The 27,953-nt window shown below is 58.9% G+C and overlaps 1 protein-coding gene across 7 annotated transcripts in view; it reads left to right on the top strand.

The window, feature by feature from the left end:
• Positions 1-27,953, top strand: part of ADGRL1 (adhesion G protein-coupled receptor L1) — a 102,433-nt gene that overhangs the window by 55,716 nt on the left and 18,764 nt on the right. For 3 of the 7 annotated variants that reach the window (XM_075902219.2, XM_075902216.2, XM_075902222.2), the window contains exons 5-16: positions 2,831-2,848; positions 10,837-11,637; positions 14,157-14,471; positions 15,104-15,207; positions 15,481-15,666; positions 16,933-16,971; positions 18,769-18,952; positions 20,576-20,698; positions 20,779-20,984; positions 21,223-21,393; positions 22,496-22,705; positions 23,240-23,460. In XM_075902219.2, the coding sequence (XP_075758334.1) occupies positions 2,831-2,848; positions 10,837-11,637; positions 14,157-14,471; positions 15,104-15,207; positions 15,481-15,666; positions 16,933-16,971; positions 18,769-18,952; positions 20,576-20,698; positions 20,779-20,984; positions 21,223-21,393; positions 22,496-22,705; positions 23,240-23,460 (2,578 nt within the window). The remainder of the gene's footprint in view (positions 1-2,830; positions 2,849-10,836; positions 11,638-14,156; positions 14,472-15,103; positions 15,208-15,480; positions 15,667-16,932; positions 16,972-18,768; positions 18,953-20,575; positions 20,699-20,778; positions 20,985-21,222; positions 21,394-22,495; positions 22,706-23,239; positions 23,461-27,953) is intronic. The other 4 variants (XM_075902221.2, XM_075902217.2, XM_075902223.2 and 1 more) reach the window with 2 other exon arrangements.

Below are 27,953 nucleotides of genomic sequence, written 5' to 3'. Positions count from 1 at the left end.
CACCCCCCACACACCCTCTACCCATCCCCAGACACACCCCTGTCTGTCCATCCATCCTCATGCTCACCCCATCCATCCATCCATCTCCTTACACCTCTGTTCATCCATCCCCTTTAGCCATTCAGCCATCCCCACACACTCCTGTCCATCAACCCATCCTCTGCCCCCTCTACCCTCCAACACCCCTTCTCTGTGGCTCCCCAGTCCCATACATGGCTCTCTCTCTCCTCGCACACGGTATCCATCCGCATCTCCCCGTTCTCCTCTGCCTCCAGCCGGCCCTCTGGCCTCTCTCGGGTATTAGGAAACACTTTCCATGGGGGCGGGACCACGAGCCCAGTCCAGCCCGGCTCCTCAGCCTCTCCCACACGCCGGTTCTTTGGGTCACGTCTCACACCGAGGCCCGAATACACAGAGCTAAGGAGCCCCTGGCAGGTTGGGGTGTGAACTCCAGTGTCTGTCCTGGCCAAATGCCAACCTGGAGAATTCCCTCCTCTCTGCCTGAACTGCACCGAAAGCTGCCACCGGAGGGTCACAATGGCGCCCCCTAGAGGAGGCAGGCCCCGTGCCCCATTCCTCAGTCCCAGAGCTGGCGCCCCCTAGAGGGATAAGGCCCCGAACCGCCCCCGGGGTCAGATTGGAGCCAGCGCTCTCCCCTCCTTCCCTTCCCCCGCAGGGAAGGACATTTCCATTCAAAGTGTAGTTACAAAACAAGGTCACTTGCATTTAGCTGGAGCCAGAGCTTGGCACAAACAAGCCATGTCGCCGCGGCCAGTGCAGCTCCCGCTGACCCCTGGAGTTCAGTGGAGCTGAGCTGCTCCCTCGGGCAAGAGCGCTGCACTGTAAGAGCCAGGCTCTATTTCTGGCTCTGCTGGGTGACCTGGGAGGAGTTGCTGCCCTGCTCTGGGCCTCAGTTTCCCCCTGGGATATGGGGGAAGTGGGTTTTGATCCTGACCCCCTTTGGAAAACACTGGTGGTTATCGTCACAGGCTGGAGGCGTTGGAGAGCCAGGAGCAGATGGAGTGTGGTTGAGGTGAAGTGGGGGTGGGCTCTATCTGAGCAGGGGAGAGCGGGGCAGGCCTGTCATATCAGATCTCATAGGAGATTTCAAAGGAGACGAGAAAGCGGCTGGTGTCTTAGGGGGTGATGGGTCTGTGCCTAGGAGCTGTGCTAAGCAGCCCCCGAGAAGCCCCCGTTTACACACAGCTAAGTAGTGGGGTGCGTGGGGATAGCCAGGTAGGCAGGGTATGGAGAGAGGAATTCACGTGCCCCTGCCCAGGAATGGAGTTCTGGTCTCCCCATTGCAAAAAGGCTCGTCTGGGATTGCAGAGAGGACAGAGAAAGGCAACAAGCCAGGCAGGGGAGGGAGCCGCTTCTGTGCGAGGAGAGTAATAAGGCTGGGACTGGGCAGCGCAGGAGAGACGGCCGGGAGAGGGTGTGACTCCATGGCTGGGAGGGGACAGTGATGAAGGGTCTGTTACTTCCCCCTTTGAAGAGCAGGCCCAGAGATCCCCCCCATGCAGGGCACAGGCGGCAGGTTTGAAACAAGCTCCAGGACTTCACTGCACAGCTGGCCAGGGGCGCTGTTGTGAAGGTCGGAGGTATAACGGGGTCAGAAACCAATTCGAGGAGTCCCTGGGGGACAGGCCCAGCCAGGGCTACTAGCCAAGTTAGGGATACAGCCTCATGCTCTCGGCTTCCCTAAAGGGAACTTCGGATGGGCAGGAGTTGGGGCTGCTTGCCAGAGGATGGCTCGCCCGGTCATTTCCCCGTCCTCTTCGCTCCCTCGGAAGCACCTTGCTTTAGAAGGCAGGATGCTGGGCTAGCGGGGCCATTGGCCTGCACTGGTCTAGCCGATTTTCGGGGGGAGAGAGAGACATTCGAGCTGATCGTCTGCTCTGATTCCTGCATGGCCAGGCTGGGGAACGCCCTTTTAGACCTAGGCTGATAAGTGGGCTGATATGGAGAAGCCAGAGTTGGTATCTGCTTGAAGCTAAGCAGCAGAGGATCAGGAATTGAGGGAGGGGCGGACAACTATTGCCTGGCCCTGTCTCTTAGCTCAGCTGGGTTCCCAGAATCCTGGTTCCTTTGACTGATCAATCAATCAATCAGTCTAGCCCCCTCTGTCTACCTACCTGTCTACTCCATACAGGCCCTCTGTCTATCCCAATACAGATCTATCTATCTATCTATCCCCATGCACCCCTTCTATCTATCCTCATGCACCCCTTCTATCTATTTATCTATCTATCCCCATGCACCCCTTCTATCTATCTATCTATCTATCTATCTATCTATCTATCTATCTATCTATCTATCTATCTATCTATCCAACACCCTGCAGCCAGCCATCCCCATCCATCTCTATCTCCTACTGTCCTTTCTGTCCCTGGGGTGCTCAGAGTTTTGCATTGGGAGGTTTTTTTTCTTATACTTTTGGGTTGTTTGGGGCATTTCTGATTATTTTATTATTTGCATTGGGGTGAGTTTCTTGTTTCTCTTTTCAAGGACGCTGCTGCTGGAGTGAAAAACCCTTGAACCCTAAAAACAATCAAACCTGATTTGTAAAATCCTCCGATAAAAATCCAACACACGTTTTTCTCTCTTTCTTTGCCTAAAACGAGCAACAATTTGAACAATTAAAAAGGGCGGGGGTGGGCTCTGAAATGGGGGTCGGAAGGGTGGGGCGGGAAAAGTTGCTATAAAGAAAAGGCTTCTTTGGGGCGGGGGGGGAAAAGCAATTTAATCTCTTCTCTCTCTTTTTTTTCTTCTTTCCTTGCACTTTTTTTTTTTCAATCTATTTTTTTCTTCTTTCTTCCGATGCTTAAAGTAGAAGTGGAACAAAAAGGTAAACAGAACATTACCAATGACCCCCTAAACCTAACACCTTGTTATATTCTCTGTGGCCATATTAAATGTGAATTCCGTCTCCTCTGATCCTACCCCGATCCCCCTTTTCCTAACCTTCCTTTTTCCTCCCAGAACCTTCCCTCTTCTCCCCCTTCCCTCCCCAATTTTCTCTCTCTGGTCTTGTTAATTCCAATTGGCCTCCCTAGCTAAAAGACAGGCCCCTTTCGCCACCCGCCCGACGCAAAATACAAGCCACCAGCTCCAATCTGGAAAAGATTTTTGTAACCAAACTGGATTCCAAAGTCTGATCCATGATTCCTTGGCTCACCTGCTTGGGGGGCTGGGCGGGGGGCAACCATTAATGTCTGCTCGACTTTTTACCTCCTTCAGGGGAACTAGTCATGGGGGCTTCCTCTTCGTCTTTTTTTTTTTAATCATTCAACTGAGTTTTTCTGCTCCTCTATTCATGTTTCCATGGCAACCAGTTGGGTATCTACCTCAGTCACCGGCTTTCTCTTTCTCCTCTTGATTTTGGTTCTGTCTCTTTTTTATTATTATTATTACTATTATTATTATTATTTCCTAATTTCTTCTCCCCCCTTTAACACAGAATTTAAACAAAAATGTGGCTAAGAGGAACGGGAAGGGAGCTGATGGGTCCGATGGACTTACTGAGATTTTTTAAAATTACGTCAATTTGATTTCAATCGGCGAATTCACTTTTTGACTCATCCTCCTTTGCGACTGGGCATTTGGTCTGGGGCGTGGTGGGTATCCATGGATTTTGGGACCTCATGGGCGTGTAGCGGTCCTTGTTTGGGACAGCGCATGACACTGAGCTCCCATCCACCTGTCGACGACAGGACAGCCTCTTCCCCGAAAGTCACTGCATTAGCAGCGGTCTTAGTGATTGTTAACACCCATTAGTACACGAGAAGACTGTACACATTAGAACAGAAGCACAGGCTTAGCGTGAAGCACTCGCTTTCACCCGGTGCTGACTCAGAATTCTTTCCCCAAGCAGGAGCACCTAAACCCCTTGGGTTATTTTTAGTAAAAGCCTAGTTTAAGGCTCCCATTTTCATTTTCTTTGGCTTTGTCTCAATTCCTCCTAGCTTGTCCTCTCTGTTAACCCCCGGAACGCAATGCTAATGAGATGACGTACACCTAACCCCCCCGCCCCCGATTTGTTATTATATATGTATATATAGATATATTTATGTCTACATATATTTACATATATAAACCGGCTTTTTAACACTAGTAATAATAATCTGTTGGGTGAGTTTGGTTTTTGTTTGTTTTTACTAACCACTTTAATATGGAACTTTATGTTTTTCCTTTTTATTCTTTTTTTTTTTCTGTTCCTTTATTTCGTTTCTTCCGATAAATGCAGGGTTTGGGATTCTTCTTTTTTTTTCCTGCCTGTTAAAAGAAATTAAATTAAGCAAAAGCTGCACTCATGGTCTTTAACTCAATCTGTTATTGCCAGAAGGGGCAGGGATGCATTCGATTTTTATAGATATATATATTTTTTAATTTGACCATCTCAGCCCTTTGTGGAGGTTTCTAGTTTAACGTAAGTACGAGGAGCGGCAGGGAGAAAACGAGATTTTTCTAATGAGCATTGGGGCTGGCAGAGGCAGCAGGAGGAAGCCAGTAAATTAACAAATTGATAATTGCTCAAGAGACAACAGAAAAAAAAGCCAGGCTTGATTCTTTCCAATCCATGTTTTTCTCTCTTTCTCTTGGCTTATTTTGTATTTCCAATTGCATTAGGGTGGGTGTAAATATATATTTATTTTTGCTGGGAGGGAGGCTAAACATGCTTTTTTCCCACAGGTCCAGCAAGGATCACATGGCTTCGGGGCGTTAAAACCTTCCTGATGTGGCTTTTTTTGGTTGTTTTAAGTTTATTGCTTCCTTGTCCATTTCGGTCCACCTGCCTCCGGCCACTCTCACCCCCTGTGAGCCCAGGAGGGATCGAAACCAGCTAACCACCCCCCTCGCCCCATCTTTAACAATGTGTTTCTCCTCCTCCTCCTCCCGCCAGGAGCCATCCATCCATCCCACTTCACCACCCCAGGCTGGGCCGTGGGGCCAGCCCAACTGAACCTGTGAGTCTCAGAAGAGAGTCTATGGGCACCCGAGTGGGACAGGAATGGGATCAGATCCCATAGCTGGGGCAATAGTCTTGATCCTTGAGTAGCTCCCCAGCAGCTGGGCTGAAGCGGATCTCTGCTGGTTTGCACGAGCTGTAGATCCTTTATCCTTCCATGGCCTATGCCACACGAGGGCGATGCACCCCACTGTACACACATCCCTAGGGATGTACACAAGAGCCACACATGGAAACATGCCTGCCCACAGGAACACACGTGCACGTGCCAACTGGTAAACAGGGATGTACGCACCGGAACACACTTACCCCATGCTTGCCCCCGTGCACTCTCTTTGCGTTCATGGGGATACACAGACCCAGGGTAACAGGCAAAGACGGATGCACCCACCGGAACACCTCCCCCCTTCCACCCTGTCCACACACATAGGCACATTCGTGCAGACGGGCCACACACAGGCGCAGAGCACTAGGCAGGTTGGATGGGGCGGCACAGGGGGACAGGCGGGTTGAGAGCAGGGGCGTGAGGGCGAGTCTAGAGAGTCCTCCCAGCTGCAGCTCACAGGTTCTGGGGGAAAGGTCCCACGTCCTCCAGCTCATCTGACCAGGCTGCCTCCCACCCCCACCCCCACCCCCACCCCCCAGCCCAATAACAACCTTCTGTGCTGGCAAAGGAACCCGGCTCGGATCCCGCCTGGAGACCGGCATGTGCGTGTAACTCACGGCAGGGTTCAATGGACACGCCAGCCCTGCTAATGCGGGGGGGGGGGGGGGCATGGGCAGGTGCTGGGCGAGTCCCGCTGGCAGGGGCCTTGACCTGCCTCCCCGGTGGGATGGGCCTGGAGCAGTTTAGCTCAGATCTCAGGCCCCAGCTTTGCTCTTTGTGGGGGCGTGGGGAGCTGCGTCTGGCTGTCAAAAGGAAAGAGACTGGCTGGGTTGGTGAGGCTGGAATGTGGACCAGAGGGGGCTGCCGAAGGGAGGGAAGGAGGGAGCAAGGAAGAGGGGAAGGAGGGAGGGATGGATGGTGAGAGGTAGATTAGATTAGATTAAATGAGGTGTCTGGGGTAGGGGATTGTTGTACCCCACCGCCAATGAAATGGGAGTTTGCTCCTCCCAGAAGAGCTAAGGGGGCACTGCAGGGGTAGAGCAGTAGGGTGGTTGTGGGGCAGTTCCATCCACCACCCCAGTGGGGCTCCTCCAAGGCCTGTGATGACAGCGCGGAGCCGTTTGCTGGCTGATGTGCTGGGCCTGGCGGCATGGGCCAGACGCAGCGTTGGGCTGCAAAGAGGAGGCGCCCGGTCCTTGCTGAGCGCAGAGAAGGGTCTGCGGTGGCTTGATCAGAGCACAGGGGGAGAAGGGCCCAGTGGTTAGGGTCTTGAGATGGGCTGAGCTCCCCACCAGACTCCCTGTGGGAAGCGGGGCAAATCCCCCCTCTGGTTTGTGTTGTGGTAGTGGCCAGGCGATGCCAGGCACTGTACAAATCCACGCCAGATACTAAGGAACAAGATCTCTTGCCTCTCCCAAGCAGGGTGGGGAGACGTTCAGATACTAAGTGAATGGGGCCTTAGCGCTAGCACAGGGGTGGTGTGTGTGTGGGGATGGAAGGACAGAGAAGCAGGCGGATCAGGAGAGAGCTAAAGGGGCACAGAGATAGGGAGCTACAGGAGAGTGTGCAGGGAAGGGTAGTGGTGTGTCTGGGGATGCATAGCTAGAGGGTACAAGAGTAGGTGGGGGCATGTCCCTGGGATAAGGGGCATGTACAGGGATAGGCAGGGACATGTCCCTGGGGATAAGGGGCGTGTACAGGGGTAGGTAGGGGCGTGTCTGGGGATAAGGGGCGTGTACAGGGCTAGGTAGGGGTGTGTCTGGGGAATAAGGGGCGTTTACAGAGGCAGGTAGGGGCATGTCTGGGGATAAGGGGCGTGTACAAAGGCAGGTAGGGGCGTGTCTGGGGATAAGGGGCGTGTACAGAGGCAGGTAGGGGCGTGTCTGGGGATAAGGGGCGTGTACAGAGGCAGGTAGGGGCGTGTCTGGGGATAAGGGGCGTTTACAGAGGCAGGTAGGGGCGTGTCCCTGGGGATAAGGGGCGTGTACAGAGGCAGGTAGGGGCGTGTCTGGGGATAAGGGGCGTGTACAGAGGCAGGTAGGGGCGTGTCTGGGGATAAGGGGCGTGTACAGAGGCAGGTAGGGGCGTGTCTGGGGATAAGGGGCGTGTACAGAGGCAGGTAGGGGCGTGTCTGGGGATAAGGGGCGTGTACAGAGGCAGGTAGAGGCGTGTCCCTGGGGAGCTGTTATCTAGCCATGGGTCTCAGGACAGACTGAAACTGTCAGTAGGCCTAGGGGCAGGCGAGCAAGGCAGTTGCCTTAGGTCCTGTGCTGCCAGCGCCCACCCTCCCGATCGCTCATGCGCTGCCCATCCACATGGCGCAGCCAGCCACAGCATGCCGCCTTGGACCCCGCAAACTCTTTGGCCGGGCCTGACTCAGGCAGCGTGAGTCTCTCCAGCAGTGCTGAGACTCAGCTGGCCAGCGGGAGCAGGCAGCCATGGTGAAGCCACCAAGGGACCTTGTGTCCAGTTCTGGGGGCCTCGCTTGAAGGAGGAAGGGGATGAAGAGAGCATCCAGGGCAGCTGCAGGCTCTCCAGCCCCAGGCCTCCAGGAGAGTCGCCTGCACAAAGGCTGAGCAAGAATCAGCGGCCGGATGCTGTCGCTGGGCAAATACAGATGGAAATATGGGGCCTGTTGTTAGCTGGGAGGGGAATTAACTGTTGGATCAATGGACAAACGGCTATGGTGGGTAGTCAGTCATTTGAAAGAGATAGATAGATAGATAGATAGATAGATAGATAGATAGATAGATAGATAGATAGATAGATAGATAGATAGATAGATAGATAGATAGATATGAGTGAACAGTGATAGCTGGATAGACAGACTTGCCCAAGAACAAGCAGCAAACCCAGATATGGAGCCCAGGAGTCCGGATTCTGAGTTTGCCTGCTGCATTCCCTAGCCCAGTGTTTCTTAAACTTTTTAATACTGAGGAACACCAAACAATTTTTTTTATTGAGGGAAAAAAATGGTTTGGGGGAAAGTTATTGAGCAAAAAAGAAAAAAAAAGTTGCTTGCCCCTTTAAGGGTGGCCATTTTGAATTCTGTTGTTCTCACGGCACACATCCGACTGCCTTAAACACAGTTTAAGAAACACTGCCCTAGCCTCTCGCTGGGACTCTTTTGTGGTTAGAGCAGGAAGGGCTGGGAGCCAGATCTCCTGGGTCCAGCCCCCAGCATCACCACTGAGTCACCATGTGACCTTGGGCAAGTCCCTTGCTCCCTCAGGCCTTTCTGCTGTTGTTGGACGGGAGGTCAAAAGTAGCTTGTGCAGTGACCAGGAGGGGGTTAATTTCTCTGGGGGCCAGCAGGGGGCACTGCAGCTGGCAATCTGACCCCACCATGACATTCTTGCTGGGAGATTCCCTCTGCCATAGGAGCCAGGGCTCTTGGCTTGGCCCAGCCAATTGGACTGGGGCTTGCAGGCCCATCCTGCTACGCGTCTAACAGCTAAACCCAGAGCAGAGGATCCACTTGGTGCCGGATTGGGCCCCTCAGCCCCAGCAATTCCAGGGAGGCTACCAGCCATTGTCCTTTCCCCACCGCTGCAATGAGGGTCTGAAGCGCATGAGGGACAGATGGTCCGAGATGGGATGGGGGGGGGGCAGTGTGAAGCCCCCAGGACCTCACCCTGATGGGGGGGCTTGATCCCCCCCTCGCCCCCAACCCCCAAGGGAGGCAGTGCCATTCCCACTGACTCCGCCCCCTATTGACTCTGTCTCCCCCTCTGGCCACCTGGGGGATTGCACCCAAGCCCGTCACATCCGGCACCTGCAGGATCCTCTGCTCTGGCCTGTAGCTCCGTTTCTCTCCCTGCAGCACTCACCCACCCACCCCCTGTTTTCTTCCCCAGCCTCTCTCCAGCCAGCCCACGCACCCAGAGGACGGTCGCTCCTGCCCCCTTCCCCGCCTTCCATGCTCCTCCTTCCTCGCTAACAACTTTTTCCTCTTGGCTCGGAACCCAAGAGCCTCCCAGACCGAGTCGGAGTGGGGAGGGAAGGGGGGGTCTGCCAGCTGCCTCACCCCCCCTCCTGTCTCTATCCCCCTGGCTGCCACTTCACCCGCCGCCCGCCCTCCCCCATGTGCACCCCTTCTCATGACTCATGCTGATCTGAATCAAACCTGGCTGTTAAGGTCACTCCAGTGTGGGGCGAGATGTGGGGAGGTGGGGGGGGGGGGGAGCAGACCAGACTGCTTTGTTCTTCTGTCCTTCCATCAGCTGTTCGTCCCAGGAGGGAATCCGGCACCGTCTGCTAACCCCACAGGCCGCTGACCCCAGACTCTTTCGAAGGGGCAGGATCTCTCTGCAGGGCTCTGCATTAATCCTTCCCTGCCCCCCAGGGCCACAGGACACCCCCTTAGCCCCCCACGCCCAGCGAGACGTCAGCTGCACACAGGATCCCAGCCGGGGCTCTGCCGCTGTTCCTTTTGAATGGGCAAAATGTTGGACCTTTTGCTTTGCTTATTTTTCATTCCAACCGTGTCCTCCACCTCCCAGTCGGTGTCACTCCCGTCAGCGTGTAGGAAGAGGGGCTAGAGGGGAGCGCGTCCATCACCGTCCTTCCCATCTTCCAAAGGGAACGGGGTTTCTCGCCTGAGGAATCTTCAGCAGCTCAGGAGGAATGTTACCCAGAGGGGCATGATGTGTAGTGGTTAGAGTAGGCATGGCTGGGAGCCCGGATTCCTGGGTTCTGTTCCCAGCTCTGGGAAAAGGGAGGTCTACGGGGTTAGAGAAGGGCAGACAGGACCCCTGGGTCCCAGCTGCAGGAGTGGCTCCTAACAATTACAGCAGGGGGTCGTCACAATGTCTGGATTTTATTCCTACCTCCTTAAGGGAGCGGGCTCCTAGTGGAGATATTGGAGGGGCTGGCAGTCAGAACTCCTGGACTCTATCCCCAGCTGCCTTCCCTTTGGAGGGCGTCATTTTGCCACTCAGTGCCTCAGTTTCCCCACCTATTATGATGCACCTAATAGTGCTGACCTGGCTCCCAGCCGGGAGGGAGAACCAGCTAAGAACAAGGCCAGATCTTTCCGCCCCCTGGCTGACGGATCACTCACTTTTCACCAGCAGCCTTCGTTTGCCTGAGCTAAGCTGGGGTCCCCCTGAGAGTCCCTGCATCACAAAGCCAGGGATCAGACCCATCCTGTTTGCCCTGCAGCCCGGACAATCTCTGGCAAATGGGGCAGATTCCCATTGCTCCCTGGGAGACCATGCAGTGCTGCCCCCTTCCCCCCGCCCGGTCTGCCCCAGGGACATTTCACACTCGCCTTGGGTCAGGAGAAGGGGGTAGCCTGGGGACTCGGCCGTGCCCGGAGGAGTTTGGGCTGGCTACAAATGGTTCCAGCCGAGCCATCCCAGCCCGCTCTCCAGAGCAAGTGACCTCGCTCCCTTTCCACTGAGTTGGGGCAGGTTGTGCCCTTCCAAATTCCTTTCTCTCTTTAGATCTGGGGCCCCTTGTCTGTCACAATGCCCCCCGCCTTCCTGTACCCCTCGCCCCCCAAAAGTAACCTCCCCCCCACAATCTCTGCTCAATAACAGAGATGAATTACCCATGACTGCAGCTGACCTCGGAACCGAGCGTTGATTTTCATTCCTCCAGCCGACAGCCTGTTACAAATTTATTCTTCTCTTTTCTCTCTTTCTTTCTGTCTCTCTCTTTCTCTCTCTCTCGTTCTATTACTCGCTTGCTCTCTTGATCCTCCTCTTCCCTCCCCCACTTGCCCAAATCTCCCTCCCCTCCCTGCTCCCCCCCCCAGTATTCGTTTGCCCGGGGACCCTACAGAAGGTGCTGGAGGCCACGTCCACCCACGAATCAGAGCATCAGTCGGGCGCCTGGTGCAAAGATCCGTTGCAAGCTGGCGACCGGATCTACGTCATGCCGTGGATTCCCTACCGGACAGACACGCTGACGGAGTATGCCTCGTGGGAGGACTACATGGGCGCCCGCCACACCACCACCTACCGGCTACCCAACCGCGTGGACGGCACGGGCTTCGTGGTGTACGACGGGGCCGTCTTCTACAACAAGGAGCGGACGCGCAACATCATCAAGTACGACCTGCGGACCCGCATCAAGAGCGGCGAGACGGTGATCAACACGGCCAACTACCACGACACCTCGCCCTACCGCTGGGGGGGGAAGACCGACATCGACCTGGCCGTGGACGAGAACGGGCTGTGGGTGATCTACGCCACGGAGGGCAACAACGGGCGCCTGGTGGTGAGCCAGCTCAACCCCTACACCCTGCGCTTTGAGGGCACCTGGGAGACGGGCTACGACAAGCGCTCGGCCTCCAACGCCTTCATGGTGTGCGGGGTGCTGTACGTGGTGCGCTCCGTCTACGTGGATGACGACAGTGAGGCGGCCGGCAACCGTGTGGACTACGCCTTCAACACCAACCTCAACCGGGAGGAGCCGGTCTCACTGGCCTTCCCCAACCCCTACCAGTATGTCTCCTCCGTGGATTACAACCCCCGCGACAACCAGCTCTACGTCTGGAACAACTACTTTGTGGTGCGCTACGCCCTGGAGTTCGGGCCCCCCGACCCCAGCACGGGTGAGCACGAGGGCCCCCCCCTCACCCGGGTCCTGCTTGTGGGGGGTGGGAGTGGCAGCCTTAGGGTGAGGAGAGCCTCCTGCCCCACCAGAGGGGGAAATGTCTGCGCTCCTCAGGCGGGGGAGGAGCTTGGGGGGCTAGAAGGGAAGGTTCATGGGGCATGGTTGGGGAGGCTCCTTGAGGTGCTCAGGGGGCTCAGAGCTCTGGGTGGGGTTCAAGGAGGACTCAGCAGGCTGGGAGAGTCGGGTTGCCTGGGTTCTATCCCCACCCCCAGGAGGGCAGTGAGGTCTAGTGAGCAGGGAGCCTCTCAGAAGGGGGTTGTGAGACAGCTCCCACCCCCTTGAGGGGAGGAGCAGAGGGACCCTCCTTTCCAGAGTGGAGCAGAGGGCTGTGAATAGGAGGGACAACAACAGCCCCCTCCCACTATGGGGCAGAGCGCCCTGGAGGGTGGAAAATGTCTGCTCAAGGTGCAGGGTGATTCCCCATAGGCCACCCCCCGGTCCCATCACATTCCAGACAGCTCCTGCCCCAGATGGGGAGCCAAGGCCCCTTCTACCCCGACAGGGGCCCCACTAGGCAAGAGGTTCTGGGCCTTATTCTCTTCCTCAGGTGGTTACTTAGCACCTCTTGTTCCTTCCGCTCCATGCACGTCTGCTCCCCACCCCCCAGCTCTGCTACATACAGGATGGGGGGTCGCTAAGGCCTCCCCTGCCCAGCCCCTCTCAAGGGAGCCCTGGGTGGGGGGTGTCAGGCTGAGCTGGGGGAGGCAGGTATCTGTCAGGCCTTGGGACGTAAAAGGGGGGGTGTAGCCAGGAGCAGGGGCAAAGGCCGGGCTGGGGTTGCACCCTGTCAGGGGTTGGGGGGATGGGGCAGGGAGAGGCCAGCAGCCAGACCCCTATCCCTCACCCCAGATTCAAACCTGCATGGAACAGGCCCCTCAGTGCCTGCTCAGAACCTGCTGGAGGGGAACCCAGAGCCCGGGACCTCAGAGGGGGGCCAGAGGCATGTGCATTCCATGGGGCTTCCTCACCAGCCCCCCCCCCCCACACACAGAGCTTGTGAGGGAGGGGAGAGATGGGCAGCACCCCTAGAGCTAGGGGAGCCTCCCCCAAGGGGGGATCACTGCTCAGCCCCACGAGTGGGGAAACAAATGTGAATTCTCCTCAGGAGCGGGCACAGCCCCTGAGAATTGTGGGGCCTGGAGGCGTATTGGGGGTGTGTTGTGATCAAGACAGGAGAAGTCATTCTTCCGCTCTACTCCGCGCTGGTTAGGCCTCCATTGGAGTATTGTATCCAGTTCTGGGCACCGCATTTCAAGAGGGTTGTGGAGAAATTGGAGAGGGTCCAGAGAAGAGCAACAAGAATGATTAAAGGTCTGGAGAACATGACCTATGAAGGAAGGCTGAAGGAATTGGGTTTGTTTAGTTTAGAAAAGAGAAGACTGAGGGGGAAACATGATAGCTGATTTCAGGTATCTAAAAAGGTGTCATAAGGAGGAGGGAGAAAACTTGTTCATCTTGGCCTCTGAGGATAGAACGAGAAGCAATGGGCTTAAACTGCAGCAAGGGAGGTTTAGGTTGGACATTAGGAAAAAGTTCCCAACTGTCGGGGGGTTAAACACTGGAATAAATTGCCCAGGGAGGTTGTGGAATCCCCATCTCTGGAGATATTTAGAGGAGGTTGGATACATGTCTATCAGGGATGGTCTAGACAGTGTTTGGTCCTGCCATGGGGGCAGGGGACTGGACTTGATGACTCTTGGGGTCCCGTCCAGCCCTAGTGTTCTAGGATTCTATGCGATTCTGTGATTCTATGACTCATACGGGCATGGGGGTGGCTGGAGATGTCAGGAGTTTGCAGAGGGTTCTAGGGGGCTCAGAGCCCCGTGTGAGGTTCCAGGGGTGGAGGGTCTCAGGGGGATCCTGTGAGGGGGCTTGGAGGGGTTGGGGGGCTCTCAGGGAGTTAAACTCACAGGGGGCTCTGTAGGAATTGGGGAGCTCAGAGGAGGGTGTAGCAGAGTCGGAGGGTTGGGGGGGGAAATTGTTGTGGATCATTGGGGGATGGTCTCATGGGGAGGGGCTCACAGAGGCTCACGGGGGTGTCTCAGGGGCTCGGATGTGTTGGGAGGGTCTCAGGTGGTGGGTGCGGGCAGAAGGAGGCAGGAAAGATTGCCAGGGGGATATGGGGGATTTGGGGAAGAAGGGGGGGGATGCAGAATTGCCAGGACGGGGGAAGCAAGGGTGTGCACGGGGCCATGGAGCCAGGGATGTCCAGGTAGGGAGTTGCCAGGGCCGTGCCTGGGGGTCGGGAACTGGGGGGGTTCCTAGGCCAAAGGTGCCCTGAGATGGAGGGAGGACTTGGGGGAGTCCCAGTGACATAGGGAGGGAGGGGAACTCGGGAGGTCTCAGGGAGCGCAGGGGACTTGGGGCCCTAGGACCGTAGGAGGGTGGGGGACTCAAGGGGTCCCAGACCCACAATGGGGCATCTGGGTGTCTAACGCTCCCTCCTCCTGCCCCCAGGCCCCGTCACCTCCACGCCGCTCAGCACCACCACCACGGTGCGGCCCACCACCGTCACCACCACGGCCTCGCCCGCCGCCACCACCACGGCGCGCCGGGCCCCCCTCACCACCCACCCCATCGGCGCCATCAACCAGAAGGGCACGGAGCTGCACCCCGTCACCACCACCGCCCCCAGCACCCGCAAGCCCCCCTCCTCCAACCAGCACGTCTCCCCTGAACTCTTCTGCGAGCCCAAGGAGGTCCGGCGGGTCCAGTGGCCAGCCACGCAGCAAGGCATGTTGGTGGAGCGGCCCTGCCCCAAGGGCACCAGAGGTAACAGGCCACCAGGGGGGTGGGGATGGGGCAGGAGGCGCTGAGCCCTCTCAGAGTCTGCCACTTGAGGAGAGTGGGGCCTAATGGGTAGAGCGGGGGGGGGGGGGGCTGGGTGCCAGGACTCCTGCCACTTGAGGAGAGTGGGGCCTAATGGGTAGAGCGGGGGGGGGGGGGCTGGGTGCCAGGACTCCTGGGTTCTCTGCAGCTCCGTCCCTCTTTCCATTTGCTGTGTGGAGACTCGTGGTGTGGTACCTGCATGGCGCCGGAGCAGGGGGACACAGGGGGCCGGCGCTGCACAGCCAGAGCCTACAGCCACCCTCCAGCTGCCCCATCCCCACATCTCCCTGGCTGTGCCCCTCTCTGCCGGAGCAGGGGGCCCCCACACCAGGCTAGGCTGCAGCGTTTATCTGCTTCAGGGGGCCACAGTCAGTCTCGGGCTGCAGCCATGAGCTGAGGGCTGGTGGGGCAACTCCCCTGTGCCTCCTACCTGCTGTGGGAGCGCTCCCTCCACCAGTAGCAATAGTAGGGCCTTTCTGTCTTCCCCTCACAGCCCACATACCCCCCACCCTAGGCTGACAGGGCCCCGGCCTTCTCCCTTCTCTGGTGCCTCCCGCCTCCTTCTCTGCCCACAGGAATCGCTTCCTTCCAGTGCCTGGCAGCCCTGGGGATCTGGAACCCGCGCGGCCCCGACCTCAGCAACTGCACCAGCCCCTGGGTCAACCAGGTGGCCCAAAAGGTACAAGTGCCCCCCCTTTCCCCTCCCCCACCCTGTGCCCACCATGCCTCCCGCCCCCTCCCCACCCCCGCTTCGGAGGGAGCCCATCCGACAGAGCGGGAGGGCAGGGCTAGCACCCTACAGAGTCCTGGGGCGCCTGGTTCGTACCCGAGGGGGTGGGATCTGGCAGGTCACTTGTACCTGGAGGAGGGGCTCAGAGCCTGTGTGGGAAGAGCTGGGCCTGGCATCCGGCTCCCCGGGGCTGATCGGCGTCTCCTCCCCCCGCCCTGGCAGATCAAGAGCGGGGAGAATGCGGCCAACATTGCCAGCGAGCTGGCGCGGCACACGCGGGGGCCCATCTACGCCGGCGACGTCAGCTCCTCCGTCAAGCTGATGGAGCAGCTGCTGGACATCCTGGACGCCCAGCTGCAGGCGCTGCGTCCCATCGAGCGGGAGTCGGCCGGCAAGAACTACAACAAGGTACGGGCGGCTGGGAGTCCCGGCTCCGGGATGTGAGCAGGGTCTAGTGGTTAGAGCAGTTCGGCTGGGAGTCCCGGCTCCGGGATGTGAGCAGCGTCTAGTGGTTAGAGCAGTTCGGCTGGGAGTCCCGGCTCCGGGATGTGAGCAGTGTCTAGTGGTTAGAGCAGTTCGGCTGGGAGTCCCGGCTCCAGGATGTGAGCAGGGTCTAGTGGTTAGAGCAGTTCGGCTGGGAGTCCCGGCTCCAGGATGTGAGCAGGGTCTAGTGGTTAGAGCAGTTCGGCTGGGAATTAGGACTCCTGGGTTCTAGCCCCAAGGACGACCTTGGGTGAGTCGTGTTGTCATTCTGTGCCTCAGTTTCCCCATCTGTAAATGAGGATGCCGCTACTCAGGGAATGGGCTGTAGGGAGGTTTCTGTGCAGGTTTGCTGTGGGGTGCCCAGGCCAGGACTGCTCTGGAAGGGCCTCTGTTGGGAAGCCCTATGGACTCTCCCGCCCTCTCCCCCCATATGCCAGGGTACCTCTCCTGTGCCATCAAACATCACACACAGAAAGGTCCCTTCCCAGCTGTTCCTGCACGTCAGCCCCTGCAGTGTCCCCTGTGGGGCCATCCCTGGATGCTGACAGCAGCATGGCTCTGCAATGGTGTCACCCAGCATGGCCTGCAGGCAGCCTGAGAGCCACTGGCCGGGAGCCGCCTCTGAGCCTGCGCCTCCGCCCCCCCCCCCTCCTGCCCCAGGTCCAAACCCCCTGCGGCACCCAAACTGCCCCCCCCCCCCCCCCCCGTATGCACCTGCCCCAGGCCAGAACCACCTGATGCACCTGCCCCAGGCCGGAACCCCTTGCTGCACCCAAACTGCCCCTCCCCTGTATGCACCTGCCCCAGGCCAGACTCACATCTGCACCCAAACTCCTTCCCAGACCCTTCACTGCTTCCATTCATTGAATAGAAAAGTGTGGCCAATGACCACTTACCAAAATACTTACCCTGCAAAAATTGTTGCCCATCCCTGGGTACTTATTGAGCTAGTTACCCAACGGTTATTGGCTAGTTATCAGCTAGTTATCCAGTGGCTGTCACCCTGCAACTGTGACTGAGGCCGGGGCTAGCAGGGACCTGAGGCAGGCCATGCGGATTTGGCTTCAAGGTGGGAACGTATCCGGAGGATCAAAGTTCAGGCCCTCGGCACTGGGATCTGGCCCTGACTTTTCCTTCTTTTCTGTTCCCTGTGTCCCCCCTGCTCCATGTGCCGCTGCCTGGCCCCTTCAGATGCACAAGCGAGAGCGGACCTGCAAAGACTACATCAAGGTGAGGGGGGCTCCCCAAACCTAATCAGCCCCGCAGCTGCACCCCGAAACACTGCCCCAGAGGGGTGGCTCCTGACGGGGTTCTCAGCCCACGGGTGCCCTGCTCTGACCCTGGGTTGCCATCGGCATAACAGATTTCAGGAGGGTTACTCCAGATTTACACCAGGGACTGAGTGGGGAGTTGGCCCAACGGGGCAAATGGATTTACACCAGGGCGTGAGAGGGGAACGGTGGCAGGACCCTGGGGTAGGAGGTGGAGCCGCAGGGCTGCTGTGTGCTCTTACTTCTCCAGCCCAGTGTGCCTCACTGTGCCAGCGCCGAGCAAAGCCCGGACCACAGGCCCACCAGCCTGAGCCGCTCCGGAGTTGTGTAGTGATCGGCCCCAGGCAGCCAGCCCCGACCCCGGCCGTGCAGCCCAGAGAGATGCTGACACAAAGCACGGTTCCCTCGCACTGGGCAAACCCGCTAATTCATTCACTGCCCAGACCAGAGCCTAGTGGACGTCCAGTGCCCCCAAGCTGGGATCCCCGAGACCTTCGGCCAACGCTGCCCTGGGTTAGGCAACATGTAAAACAGGCTTGTTAGCAGAGGTGGGGAGTGATCGCAAGAACCGGCTTCAGAGCCAAGTTTGCGCCTAAGGAAGAAAACGAAATGGGCTGCCCGAACGCGGCAGGGCTGGGCTCCGGCTGCCTCTCCCCAAGCCGGTGTTACCGCTGCTCCCAGGTCTCACATTCAGCCTGGATTTCCCTCGGCCGGGGGCCGGTCTCCTCCGCTCAGTGTCTGTCGGCAGACGACTTTCCGGGGGCTGAGATGCGGGGAAGAGGCCGAGGGCGGGTGGCACGGTCCCGCTTCTCTACTTTCTAGCAAGCTCCTGGAACGGACGTGGGGCCCAGGCAGCCCCCTTGGTAGGCGCCCTCTCTGGGAGGGTGGGGGCACCGGATCCTGCTGCGGCGGGGGGGTCTCCCAGCCTCCCCGCGTGTTCCTGTGGCACCAGCAGAACCTCTCGTCACACAGCCCATCCGCCAGGAAACTCGCGATCCCCCCGGGGCCTGCCCCACACAAACCACGCCCGAGTGTTCCGCTAGGGTTGCCAGGTGTCCGGTATTGAACCGGACAGTCTGCTATTTTCGCCTCCTGTCCGGTAAAAAATTCATAAAATTCCAGACCCCTGAAATGTCTGGTACTTGCTGATTTTTTCCCGGCCTGGAGGCAAAAATCCCGAGCTGTCCGACTCAATGCAGAGGCACCATTTGAAACCCAGGGGTGGGCGGCGTCCCGCCTGGCAACCCTCGTGCTTACCGGGCTCCGCAGGGGAGCTGTCCGGCCTCGCGCAGGGGGGCACGCTGGCGGGCGGCCGCGAGCAGCCTGTTAGGGCCAAAAAGCCTCACTCACGGTTTTTAAAGGGGCCGTGCTGGTTTTTTTTTGGGGGGGGGGGTTGCTTAACAACTCTCGGGGGCCTTTTTTTTCTTTTTTTTCTTTTTTCAGTTCAGTATTTTTTCTGAAACCGTCGGCAACCCTATGTCCCAGGAACCAGGCCCCACCCGTCTCAGTCCCAACAGCCCCATTCTCAGGCTTGCTAGTGGCCAAGGGAGGGGTGGAGAGCTGCGGGGCCCCAGGGAGAGGCAGAGCAGCCGGGGGAGGCCCCAGAGCAGGCAGTGTGGGAGGAGAAGCTGTGGCCTTAGAGAGGAGCTTTCCCAGCCCAGGACACTCCGGGGTCTCTGAGAATCCCCGTTGCCTCCTGCCCCCCCCCAGGCACGGGGCACAGTGTGGGCTGAACCGTGGCGTTCCCTCCCCCCAGGCTGTGGTGGAGACCGTGGACAATCTGCTGCGGCCGGAGGCACTGGAGTCGTGGAAGGACATGAACGCCACAGAGCAGGTGCACACGGCCACCATGCTGCTGGACATCCTGGAGGAGGGCGCCTTCCTGCTGGCCGACAACGTCAAGGAGCCCGCGCGCTTCGTCACCACCCGGCAGAACGTGGGTGAGTGGCGCCCGGACACCTGGGTCCTCCGGGGGCCACTGGGGCAAGGAGGGGGGCAGGATTCTCTTCCTGGCCCAGAAAGGCAGACCCCAGGAATCCCCCCGTGTCCTCAGTGTCCTGCTCCCCCAGAGGCAGAAGGGAAAGCTGCTTCTGGGTCAGGCCTCTCACCCGGATCCTCTAGGGCTTGGGTGGGGAGGGGGCCGGTGAGGCAGAGGCCCCAGTGTCCCCAGCACCAATAGGCAAGTGGGGAAGATGAGGGTGAGCACGGCAAAGGGGAGCCAGGGGGGTGGCTGGGCAGTTGGTGTCGCAGAGCAAACTCCACCCCGGTGCAGGGCAGATGGTGGGTAATGCATGCAGGAAAGCTGCGTGTGTGGGAGATGCGTGGGCATGTGTGGTGCATGGGCAGGACAGATGCGTGTGCGGTGCATTGGCAGGGTGGATGTGTGTGCGGTGCATGGGTGGGGTGGATGTGTGTGTCATGCATGGGCAGAGTGGATGCGTGTGTGGTGCACGGGCAGGGTGGACGCATGTGCGGTGCATGGGCCGGGTGGATGCGTGTGCGGTGCATGGGCGGAGTGGATGCGTATGCGGTGCATGGGCGGAGTGGATGCGTATGCGGTGCGCGGGCAGGGTGGATGCGTGTGTCATGAATGGGCAGAGTGGATGCGTGTGCGGTGCATGGGCGGGGTGGATGCGTGTGCGGTGCATGGGCAGGGTGGATGCGTGTGCGGTGCATGGGCGGAGTGGATGCGTGTGCAGTGCATTGGCAGGGTGGATGCGTGTGCGGTGCACGGGCAGGATGGATGCGTGTGCGGTGCATTGGCAGGGTGGATGCGTGTGTCATGAATGGGCAGAGTGGATGCGTGTGCAGTGCATGGGCAGGGTGGATGCGTGTGTCATACATGGGCAGAGTGGATGCGTGTGCAGTGCATGGGCAGAGTGGATGCGTGTGCAGTGCATGGGCAGAGTGGATGCATGTGCGGTGTATGGGCAGGGTGGATGTATGGGCAGTGTATGGGCAGGATGGATGCGTGTGCGGTGTATTGGCAGGACGGATGCATGTGCAAGGGGTACGTGTGCCCAATGCATAGGCAAGACAGATGTGCATGTGATGAATGTGTGCGATGGGTGCATGAGCCTGAGGGATGCCTGTGCGGGATGGATATGTGTGTGATGCATGTGCAAGGTGGATGCACGTACAATGTGTGTGGGGGACAGAAGTGTGTGTGATGCGTGTGCAGAACAGATGTACATGTAGGACAGTCACATGTGCAGGGTGAATGTGTGCGTGGGATGGATACATGTGTGATGTGCAGGGGATAGATGTGTGTTCGGGACAGCTGTGTGTGTGATGTACGTGTGAGATGGATGTGTTTGTAGGGTGGATGCAAGTGCAGGGTGGATGTGTGTGTGATGCATGTGTGGCACGGATGCACATGAAGGACAAATGTGTGTGCAATGTGTGTGGGACAGATGCATGTGTGATGTGTGTGCAGGCCGGCGGGTCTGCATAGCTGGGGCAGCAGGCGTGTGCGGGACAGATGCGTGTGCGATGCATGTGCTGGGGGCCAGGCGGCCGAGCTGGGGCACCACGCCTGCCCCCCTCACGGCTCTCCCCCGCAGTGCTGGAGGTGACGGTGCTGAACACGGAGGGGCAGGTGCAGGAGCTGGTCTTCCCGCAGGAGTACGCCAGCGAGAACTCCATCCAGCTCTCGGCCAAAACCATCAAGCAGAACAGCCGCAATGGTGAGCGGGGGCCGGGACCCCGCCCGGGGCCTGGGGGGGATCCCCAGGGAGCAGCACTAACCAGCCGCCTCTGCCCCCAGGGGTGGTCAAGGTCGTCTTCATCCTCTACAACAACCTGGGCTTCTTCCTGTCCACCGAGAACGCCACCGTCAAGCTGAGCGGGGAGGCAGGTGCCCCCAGCCCCGCCCTGGTCGTCAACTCCCAGGTCATCGCCGCCTCCATCAACAAGGAGTCCAGCCGCGTCTTCCTCATGGACCCCGTCATCTTCACCCTCTCCCACCTGGAGGTGCGACACGCCCCAGCCACTGGGGGCGCCGGCCACGGGGGCCCTGCCCTCAAGGTCCTGGCTGCGCCCTGTGCCCAGACACACCCCAGCTCGGCACCAGGGGGCGCTGTGCCGCGGGGGTCCTGCCCCCAGGGGGCGCTGCACTGATGCTCCGAATGAGTCTCCCTCCATCCCCGATGCCTGAGCTCCTGTCACCCCCCTTGTCACTGACCCCCCCCACGCGCTGTCGCCCCCACAGGCTAAGAACCACTTCAACGCCAACTGCTCCTTCTGGAACTACTCGGAGCGCTCCATGATGGGCTACTGGTCGACGCAGGGCTGCCGCCTGGTGGACACCAACAAGACGCACACCACCTGCGCCTGCAGCCACCTCACCAACTTCGCCGTGCTCATGGCGCACCGCGAGATCGTAAGGCCAGGGTGCGGGGCAGGGTGTGCACTGTGCGCCTCCCCCCCCAGCCGGGCTGTGCCCCTCCCCCCATGGCCAGGCTGTGTGCACTGTGCTCCTCCCCCCACGGCCGGGCTGTGCTCCTCCCCCCACGGCCAGGCTGTGTGCACTGTGCGCCTCCCCCCCACGGCCGGGCTGTGCTCCTCCCCCCACGGCCAGGCTGTGTGCACTGTGCGCCTCCCCCCCACGGCCGGGCTGTGTGCACTGTGCGCCTCCCCCCCACGGCCGGGCTGTGTGCACTGTGCGCCTCCCCCCCACGGCCCCTCCCCCGGGCTCCTCCCCCAACAGCCGGACTGTGTGCACTGTGCACCTCCCCCACATGGCCGGGCTGCCCCAGCCTGCTCCTCCCCCCACAGCTGGGCTGTGTGCACTGTGCGCCTCCCCCCCCACAGCCGGGCTGTGCCCCTCCCCCAGGGGCCGAGCTGTGCTCCTCCCCCCACAGCCAGGCTGTGTGCATTGTGCACCTCCCCCCCCACGGCCGGGCTGTACGCCTCCCCCACATGGACGGGCTGTGTGCACTGTGCACCTCCCCCACATGGCCGGGCTGTGCTCCTCCCCCCACAGCTGGGCTGTGTGCACTGTGCGCCCCCACTCCACAGCTGGGCTATGCCCCTCCCCCTGCGGCCTGGTTGTGCTCCTCCCCCCACAGCTGGTCTGTGCCCCTCCCCCCGCGGCCAGGCTATGTTCACTGTACCCCCCTCCCTCCCCACGGCTGGTCTGTGCACACTGTGCCCACCCTGCAGCCCATCTGTGTGAGCTGTGCTCCCCCCACCCACCTCACAGCTGGCCCATGCACTGTCGCCCTCTGCTGGCCGGCTAGAGGATAACAGCCACCTGCTGCATTAGCTCAAGTTGCAGAATGTCCCAGCTGATGACCCCTGCCGTGGTGTGGGGGGGAGGGCAAAGGTTCAAAGAGGAAGGGGGGCGCTGGTGGGGCAGTGGCAGAGGTGGGGGGTGCAGCTGTTCAGGACAGGAGGGGAGGAGGAGCTGCTGGGCACTCTGGTGCTGGGCAGGCGGCCGGCCTGGGGGCACCCGTCCTCACCCCCTTCTCCTCCCGCCCCAGTACCAGGGCCGCATCAACGAGCTGCTGCTGTCGGTCATCACCTGGGTGGGCATCGTCATCTCGCTGGTGTGCCTGGCCATCTGCATCTCCACCTTCTGCTTCCTGCGCGGGCTGCAGACCGACCGCAACACCATCCACAAGAACCTCTGCATCAGCCTCTTTCTCGCCGAGCTCCTCTTCCTCATCGGCATCGACAAGACGCAGTACGAGGTGGGGCCCGTAGGGGGCGCTCTGCGCTAGCCCTCCTGGCTGACTCCAGCGCCCCCGCATGGCCCCGCTGCGCCGTCCCACCCCCTTCGAAACTCCCTGCAGTTCAGTTGTGGTGGAAGATTCACCAGCATGGCCCAGCTTTCATTACTGTGCTGCTGCGAGGCTCTTACACAGCCCCCACTCTCCACCCCAGAGGTGGCTGCATCTCGGCACTGGGCAAGGAATCCCTGTATAAACGGTCCCTGTGCCCCACCCCAGAGACAGCTGCATCTCAGACCTAAAAGAGCGATCCCTGTATCAACAGCCCCCACATGCCGCACCCCGGAAACGGCTGCAGCTCAGCACAGGGTGAGAGATTCCTGTATAAAAAGTCCCTGTGCCCCACCCCAGAGGCGGCTGCATCTCAGCTCTAAGAAAGCGATCCCTGTATCAACAGTGCCCCCATGCCGCACCCCAGAAACGACTGCATCTCTGCATTGGGTGAGGGATCCCTGTATGTATCACTAACCCCTTCTCCCTCCTCCCACTCCCCAGATCGCCTGCCCCATCTTCGCGGGGCTGCTGCATTACTTTTTCCTGGCAGCCTTCTCCTGGATGTGCCTGGAGGGCGTCCACCTCTACCTCATGCTGGTGGAGGTTTTCGAGAGCGAGTACTCCCGCAAGAAGTACTATTACCTGGCTGGCTACTGCTTCCCAGCCCTCGTAGTGGGTATCGCCGCAGCCATCGACTACCGCAGCTACGGCACCGACAAGGCGTGAGTGCTGGGAGGGGCTAAGGCGCTGATGGAGCATGAGTGCTGGGGGCGGGGCTAAGGCGCTGATGGAGCATGAGTGCTGGGGGCGGGACTAAGGCGCTGATGGTGGGTGAGTGCTGGGGGCGGGGCTAAGGCACTGATTAAAAGACAGGAAACAAAGGGTAGGAATAAATGGTGAGTTTTCCAAGTGGAGAGAGGTAACTAGTGGGGTCCCCCAAAGGTCTGTCCTGAGACCTATCTTGTTCAACTGGTTTATAAATGATCTAGAGCAGTGGTCCCCAACCTTTACGGGCTTCCGGGCGCCCGGGGGCGGGGCCACACTCACGCCGGGCGCCCGGGGGCGGGGCTGCGCGTCCTGGGGCACGCCAGGGCCGGGGCCGCCAGAGCCCCTTGTGCCGTGGGCCCGGGGCTGGCGCCGCCGCCCGAGCTGCGTGCCTGGGGCCGGCACCGGCGCTGCGCGCCCGCATGTGCCCCGGGGCTGGGGCTGCCCGAGCGCCGCGCACCAGCCGCCGGTGAGTGTCTCGCGCCTGGGGCCGGCGCCTCCAGTGCGCCGGGGGCGGGGCCAGCCCGGGTTGTCAGCGGGCGCCTACAAATGCCCCGGCGGGCGCCATGGCGCCCACGGGCACCGCGTTGGGGACCACTGATCTAGAGAAAGGGGTAAACAGCGAGGTGGCAAAATTTGCAGATGATACCAAACTGCTGAAGATAAAGATCTCACCAAACTAAGTGATTGGGCAACAAAATGACAAATGAAATGTAATGTTGATAAATGTAAAGCACATTGGAAAAAATAATCCCAGCTATACATACAATATGATGGGGACTAATTTGGCTACAACTACTCAAGAGAGAGATCTCGGAGTCATTGTGGGCAGTTCTCTGAAAACATCCACTCAGGGTGCAGCGTCAGTCAAAAAAGCAAACAGAATGTTAGGAATCATTAAAAAAGGGATAGAGAATAAGACAGAAAATATCTTAATGCCTCTGTATAAAACCATGGTATGCCCACATTGTGAATCCTGCGTACAGATGTGGTCCCCCCTTTTCAAAAAAGATATATTGGCCTTGGAAAAGGTTCAGAAAAGGGGAATAGAAATGATGAGGGGTTTGGAACAGGTCCCATATGATGAGGGATTAAAAAGACTTGGACTTTTCAGCTTAGAAAAGAGGAGACTAAGGGGGGATATGCTAGAGGTCTATAAAAGCATGACTGGTGTGGGAAAAGTGCATAAGGAAAAGTTATTTACTTATTCCCACAATATTAGAACTAGGGGTCACCAAATGAAATTAGCGTTGGCATTTAGCATTGGCATCTACCAGGGATCATCCAGACGGTGCTTGGTCCTGCCGTGAGGGCAGGTGACTGGACTCAATGACCTCTCAAGGTCCCTTCCAGATCTACTGTTCTACTCTATGATTAGTCCGTAGTTTTTGTAGTCCTGGACGGGGCATCCCCCAATACCGAGGATTGTGAATCGTGCAAGCATCCTCCGCCCACTAGTGACCCACACAGAAGCTGCCTGAGGTGTCTTGGCGAGAAGCACATTAGTGACAAGTGCCGCATTTTTGAGCCTTTGCAGCCCCAGGCTAAAAGAGAAAGAGACATTAGTCTCCGGGCTCTCCTGGAGTCAGCGCTAACCCGGCACCAGAGCAGGGCTCGGACTCAGCCTCGAGCACTGTAGCGTGGGTGCGGGACGCCCGCGGGTGTCATCTTCAAGCCAGCACCGTCCCCCCTCGCCGGCTCTGATCAACAAATTGAAGACATAGTGAGGGGCCGGCCGCCGACGTCCCACACGAGAAGGGAGACGTCGGGAGGGTGGCTAAGACCCGCGATGGGCGCTCACCGCCTCCGTCTGGGAGTCAGGCCGCAGTTCCGATAGAGCAGTGCAGCCCTTCCCATTCCAGCCTGGGTACCCCGGGGAGTGATGAAGGCCTGTGGCATGTGGAGGTCCCAGGCCTTGTGGACAGCGCTGGGCACGGATTGACCTTTCCAGTGCAGAAGTGCCAAACCAGGCCATGTCATGATGGGCAAGCATCCATCTCCAGCCCAAGAACCCTGCTGTCCACCCAAGGGACCATCCCATCAGCACTCCCCCCCCGCAAAGCCTTCAGGCCTCCAATGTCAGGAGGCAGGGCTGCAAGCTCCCGTTCCAGCCCTGGAGTCTGGGCGCCGGCGGCAGGGCTCGGGGTGACGCTCACCGGAACCTTGGCACAGACCAGCTGAGGCTTGCGCACCCCCGGATGGGCACTGAGAGCCCCATGAGTCTTCGAGACCCAGCACCATTCAGGGGAACAGCATCTCGCAGGTCCTCCAGGTCTCAGAGCTCCAGCCGTGGGACTTGCTGCGGTTCCAGGTTCTGCTCTGAGTCCCGGCGCTGAGTGAGCGATGGGAGGCATTGATCGCTGGTTTCCCATCGCTGATCCATCCATCTCCAATGGTCCCCGAAGGCCTTGGCAGAGACTTGTGCCATTCACATAGATCCGGAGCCAGGTCACCAGGCCGTGAGCACGCAGCCTTGGAAGTCAACATTGAGTTCTCTGCCTCCAGGACAGATACCGATTCCAACAGCGCTGCCCCCGCCTTTGGCACCTCCCCACCCCATCTGGAAGATGATAATGTGATAGGTAACAGCCAGCGTGGATTTGTAAAGAACAAGTCATGTCAAACCAACCTGCTCATGTTCTGTGGATAAGGGGGAAGCGGTGGACGTGGTATACCTAGAGTTTAGTAAGGCGTTCGATACTGTCTCACATGACCTTCATATCAATAAACTATGGAAATACATCCTAGTTGGGGCTACTATAAGGTGGGTGCATAACTGACTGGAGAACTGTTCTCAGAGAGTAGTTATTAACAGTTCACAATCCTGCCAGAAGGCATAACAAGTGGGGTTCCGCAGGGATCAGTTCTGGGACCGGTTCAGTGCAATATCTTCACCAATGTTTTAGATAATGGCATAAAGAGAACGCTTAAGAAGTTTGCAGATGATACCAAGCTGGGAGGAGCTGCAAGTGCTTTGGAGGATGGGGTCATAATTTAAAATGATCTGGACAAACTGGAGAAATGGTCGGAGGTAAATAGGATGATGTTCAATGAGGACAAAGGCAAAGTGCTCCACTTATAAGGCTACGTCTACGTCTACGTCTAGTTCGAATTAGGAGGGTAGTGTAGACATACCCTAAGAGGGTGTTACAAGGAGAAGGGAGAAAAATTGTTCTCTTTAGCCTCCGAGAATAGGACAAGAAGCAATGGGCTGAAATTGCAGCAAGGGAGATTTAGGTTGGACATTAGGAAAAAGTTCCTAACTGTCAGGGTGGTTAAACACTGGAATAAATTGCCTGGGAGGGTTGTGGAATCCCCATCTCTGGAGCTATTTAAGAGCGAGTTAGACAGACACCTGTCAGGGATGATCTAAATGGTGCTGGGTCCTGCCGTGAGGGCAGGGGACTGGACTCGGTGACCTCTCGAGGTCCCTTCCTGTCCCAGTGTTCTATGATTCTATAGTGGCTGGTGCTTTGGTACAGCTGGAACCCAACCTTCCCAGGCTGCCGGGTCAGTTCTGGGGGCCTGCTATCCCAACCCTCCCCGCGGGTGCAAGCTCCTGTGGAGGAAACTGCCCCCCCAGACTCCGGAGGCTCTAGCGAGCCAGCTGCTTGCCCCACAGGAAGAGGGGGCGGAACCGCAGCACTGGCATCGTCCCCGTCATCACCGGACGAGGCCATCGGGAGTCCCCTCACTCCGTGCCACGAGGTGACATGAAGGTGCACCAGGAGCTCTGGAAAATTGTCATCTCCCTGGGACGCTACACAGAGGAGCTCGAGGAGCCGGCGGACGCCCGTCTGATGTGCTGAGCCCTCGGCGCCTGCCAGGGTGGCTTTGCCCTGGCGGGAAGGGGCTTTTGAAAATCACCCAGCCCCTAACTCCTGAGTGGTGGAGGCAGGTCAGCCAGAGCGGGAGGCCGGGTAACCGGGGGCGACAGCAAAGAACAAAGACTCCAAGAGCCTGGATTTGTTCGTTCAGAAGATCGATTCATCCTCCAGCCTGCAGCTGAGGCGGCGAATCACCGAGGCCTCCTTGGCCGCTGCCATTTTAATATGGGGCGGACCGGGGCCAGATTGGAGGATTCACTTCTGATGGTGGCAGGCAGGAGCTCGGGTAGCTCCGCAGTGCGCACAATGGCCTCTGCCGTATCTGTGCACTGGGCCTCCTGGCTGCCCCTCTCCGGCCTGTCAGCGGAGGCCCAGCAATCTGGGCAGGACCTTCCCTTCGGCGGCCACGCCGTGTGCGGAGTAAATGGACGCGAAAGTGCCTGGACTGGAGGATTCCTGCGCCACCCTGAAGCCTGGGGTCATGAGTTCCCAGCCCCGCTGGGAAAGATTCCAGCTGCTACCCCCTGTGGGTCGAGGGAGCCAGCCACATCGGGAGCCGCCCCCCTAGGCCGGGGTACAAGCGCTGACTAAGCCAGCTGCCCAGCCCACCAGTTGGGCTTGAC

This window comes from Pelodiscus sinensis, chromosome 31 (assembly GCF_052426305.1).
Source record: "Pelodiscus sinensis isolate ZL-2025 chromosome 31, ASM5242630v1, whole genome shotgun sequence".
In the NCBI taxonomy this organism is placed as follows: Eukaryota; Metazoa; Chordata; order Testudines; family Trionychidae; genus Pelodiscus; species Pelodiscus sinensis.
This window is presented reverse-complemented; position numbering and strand designations above follow the sequence as displayed.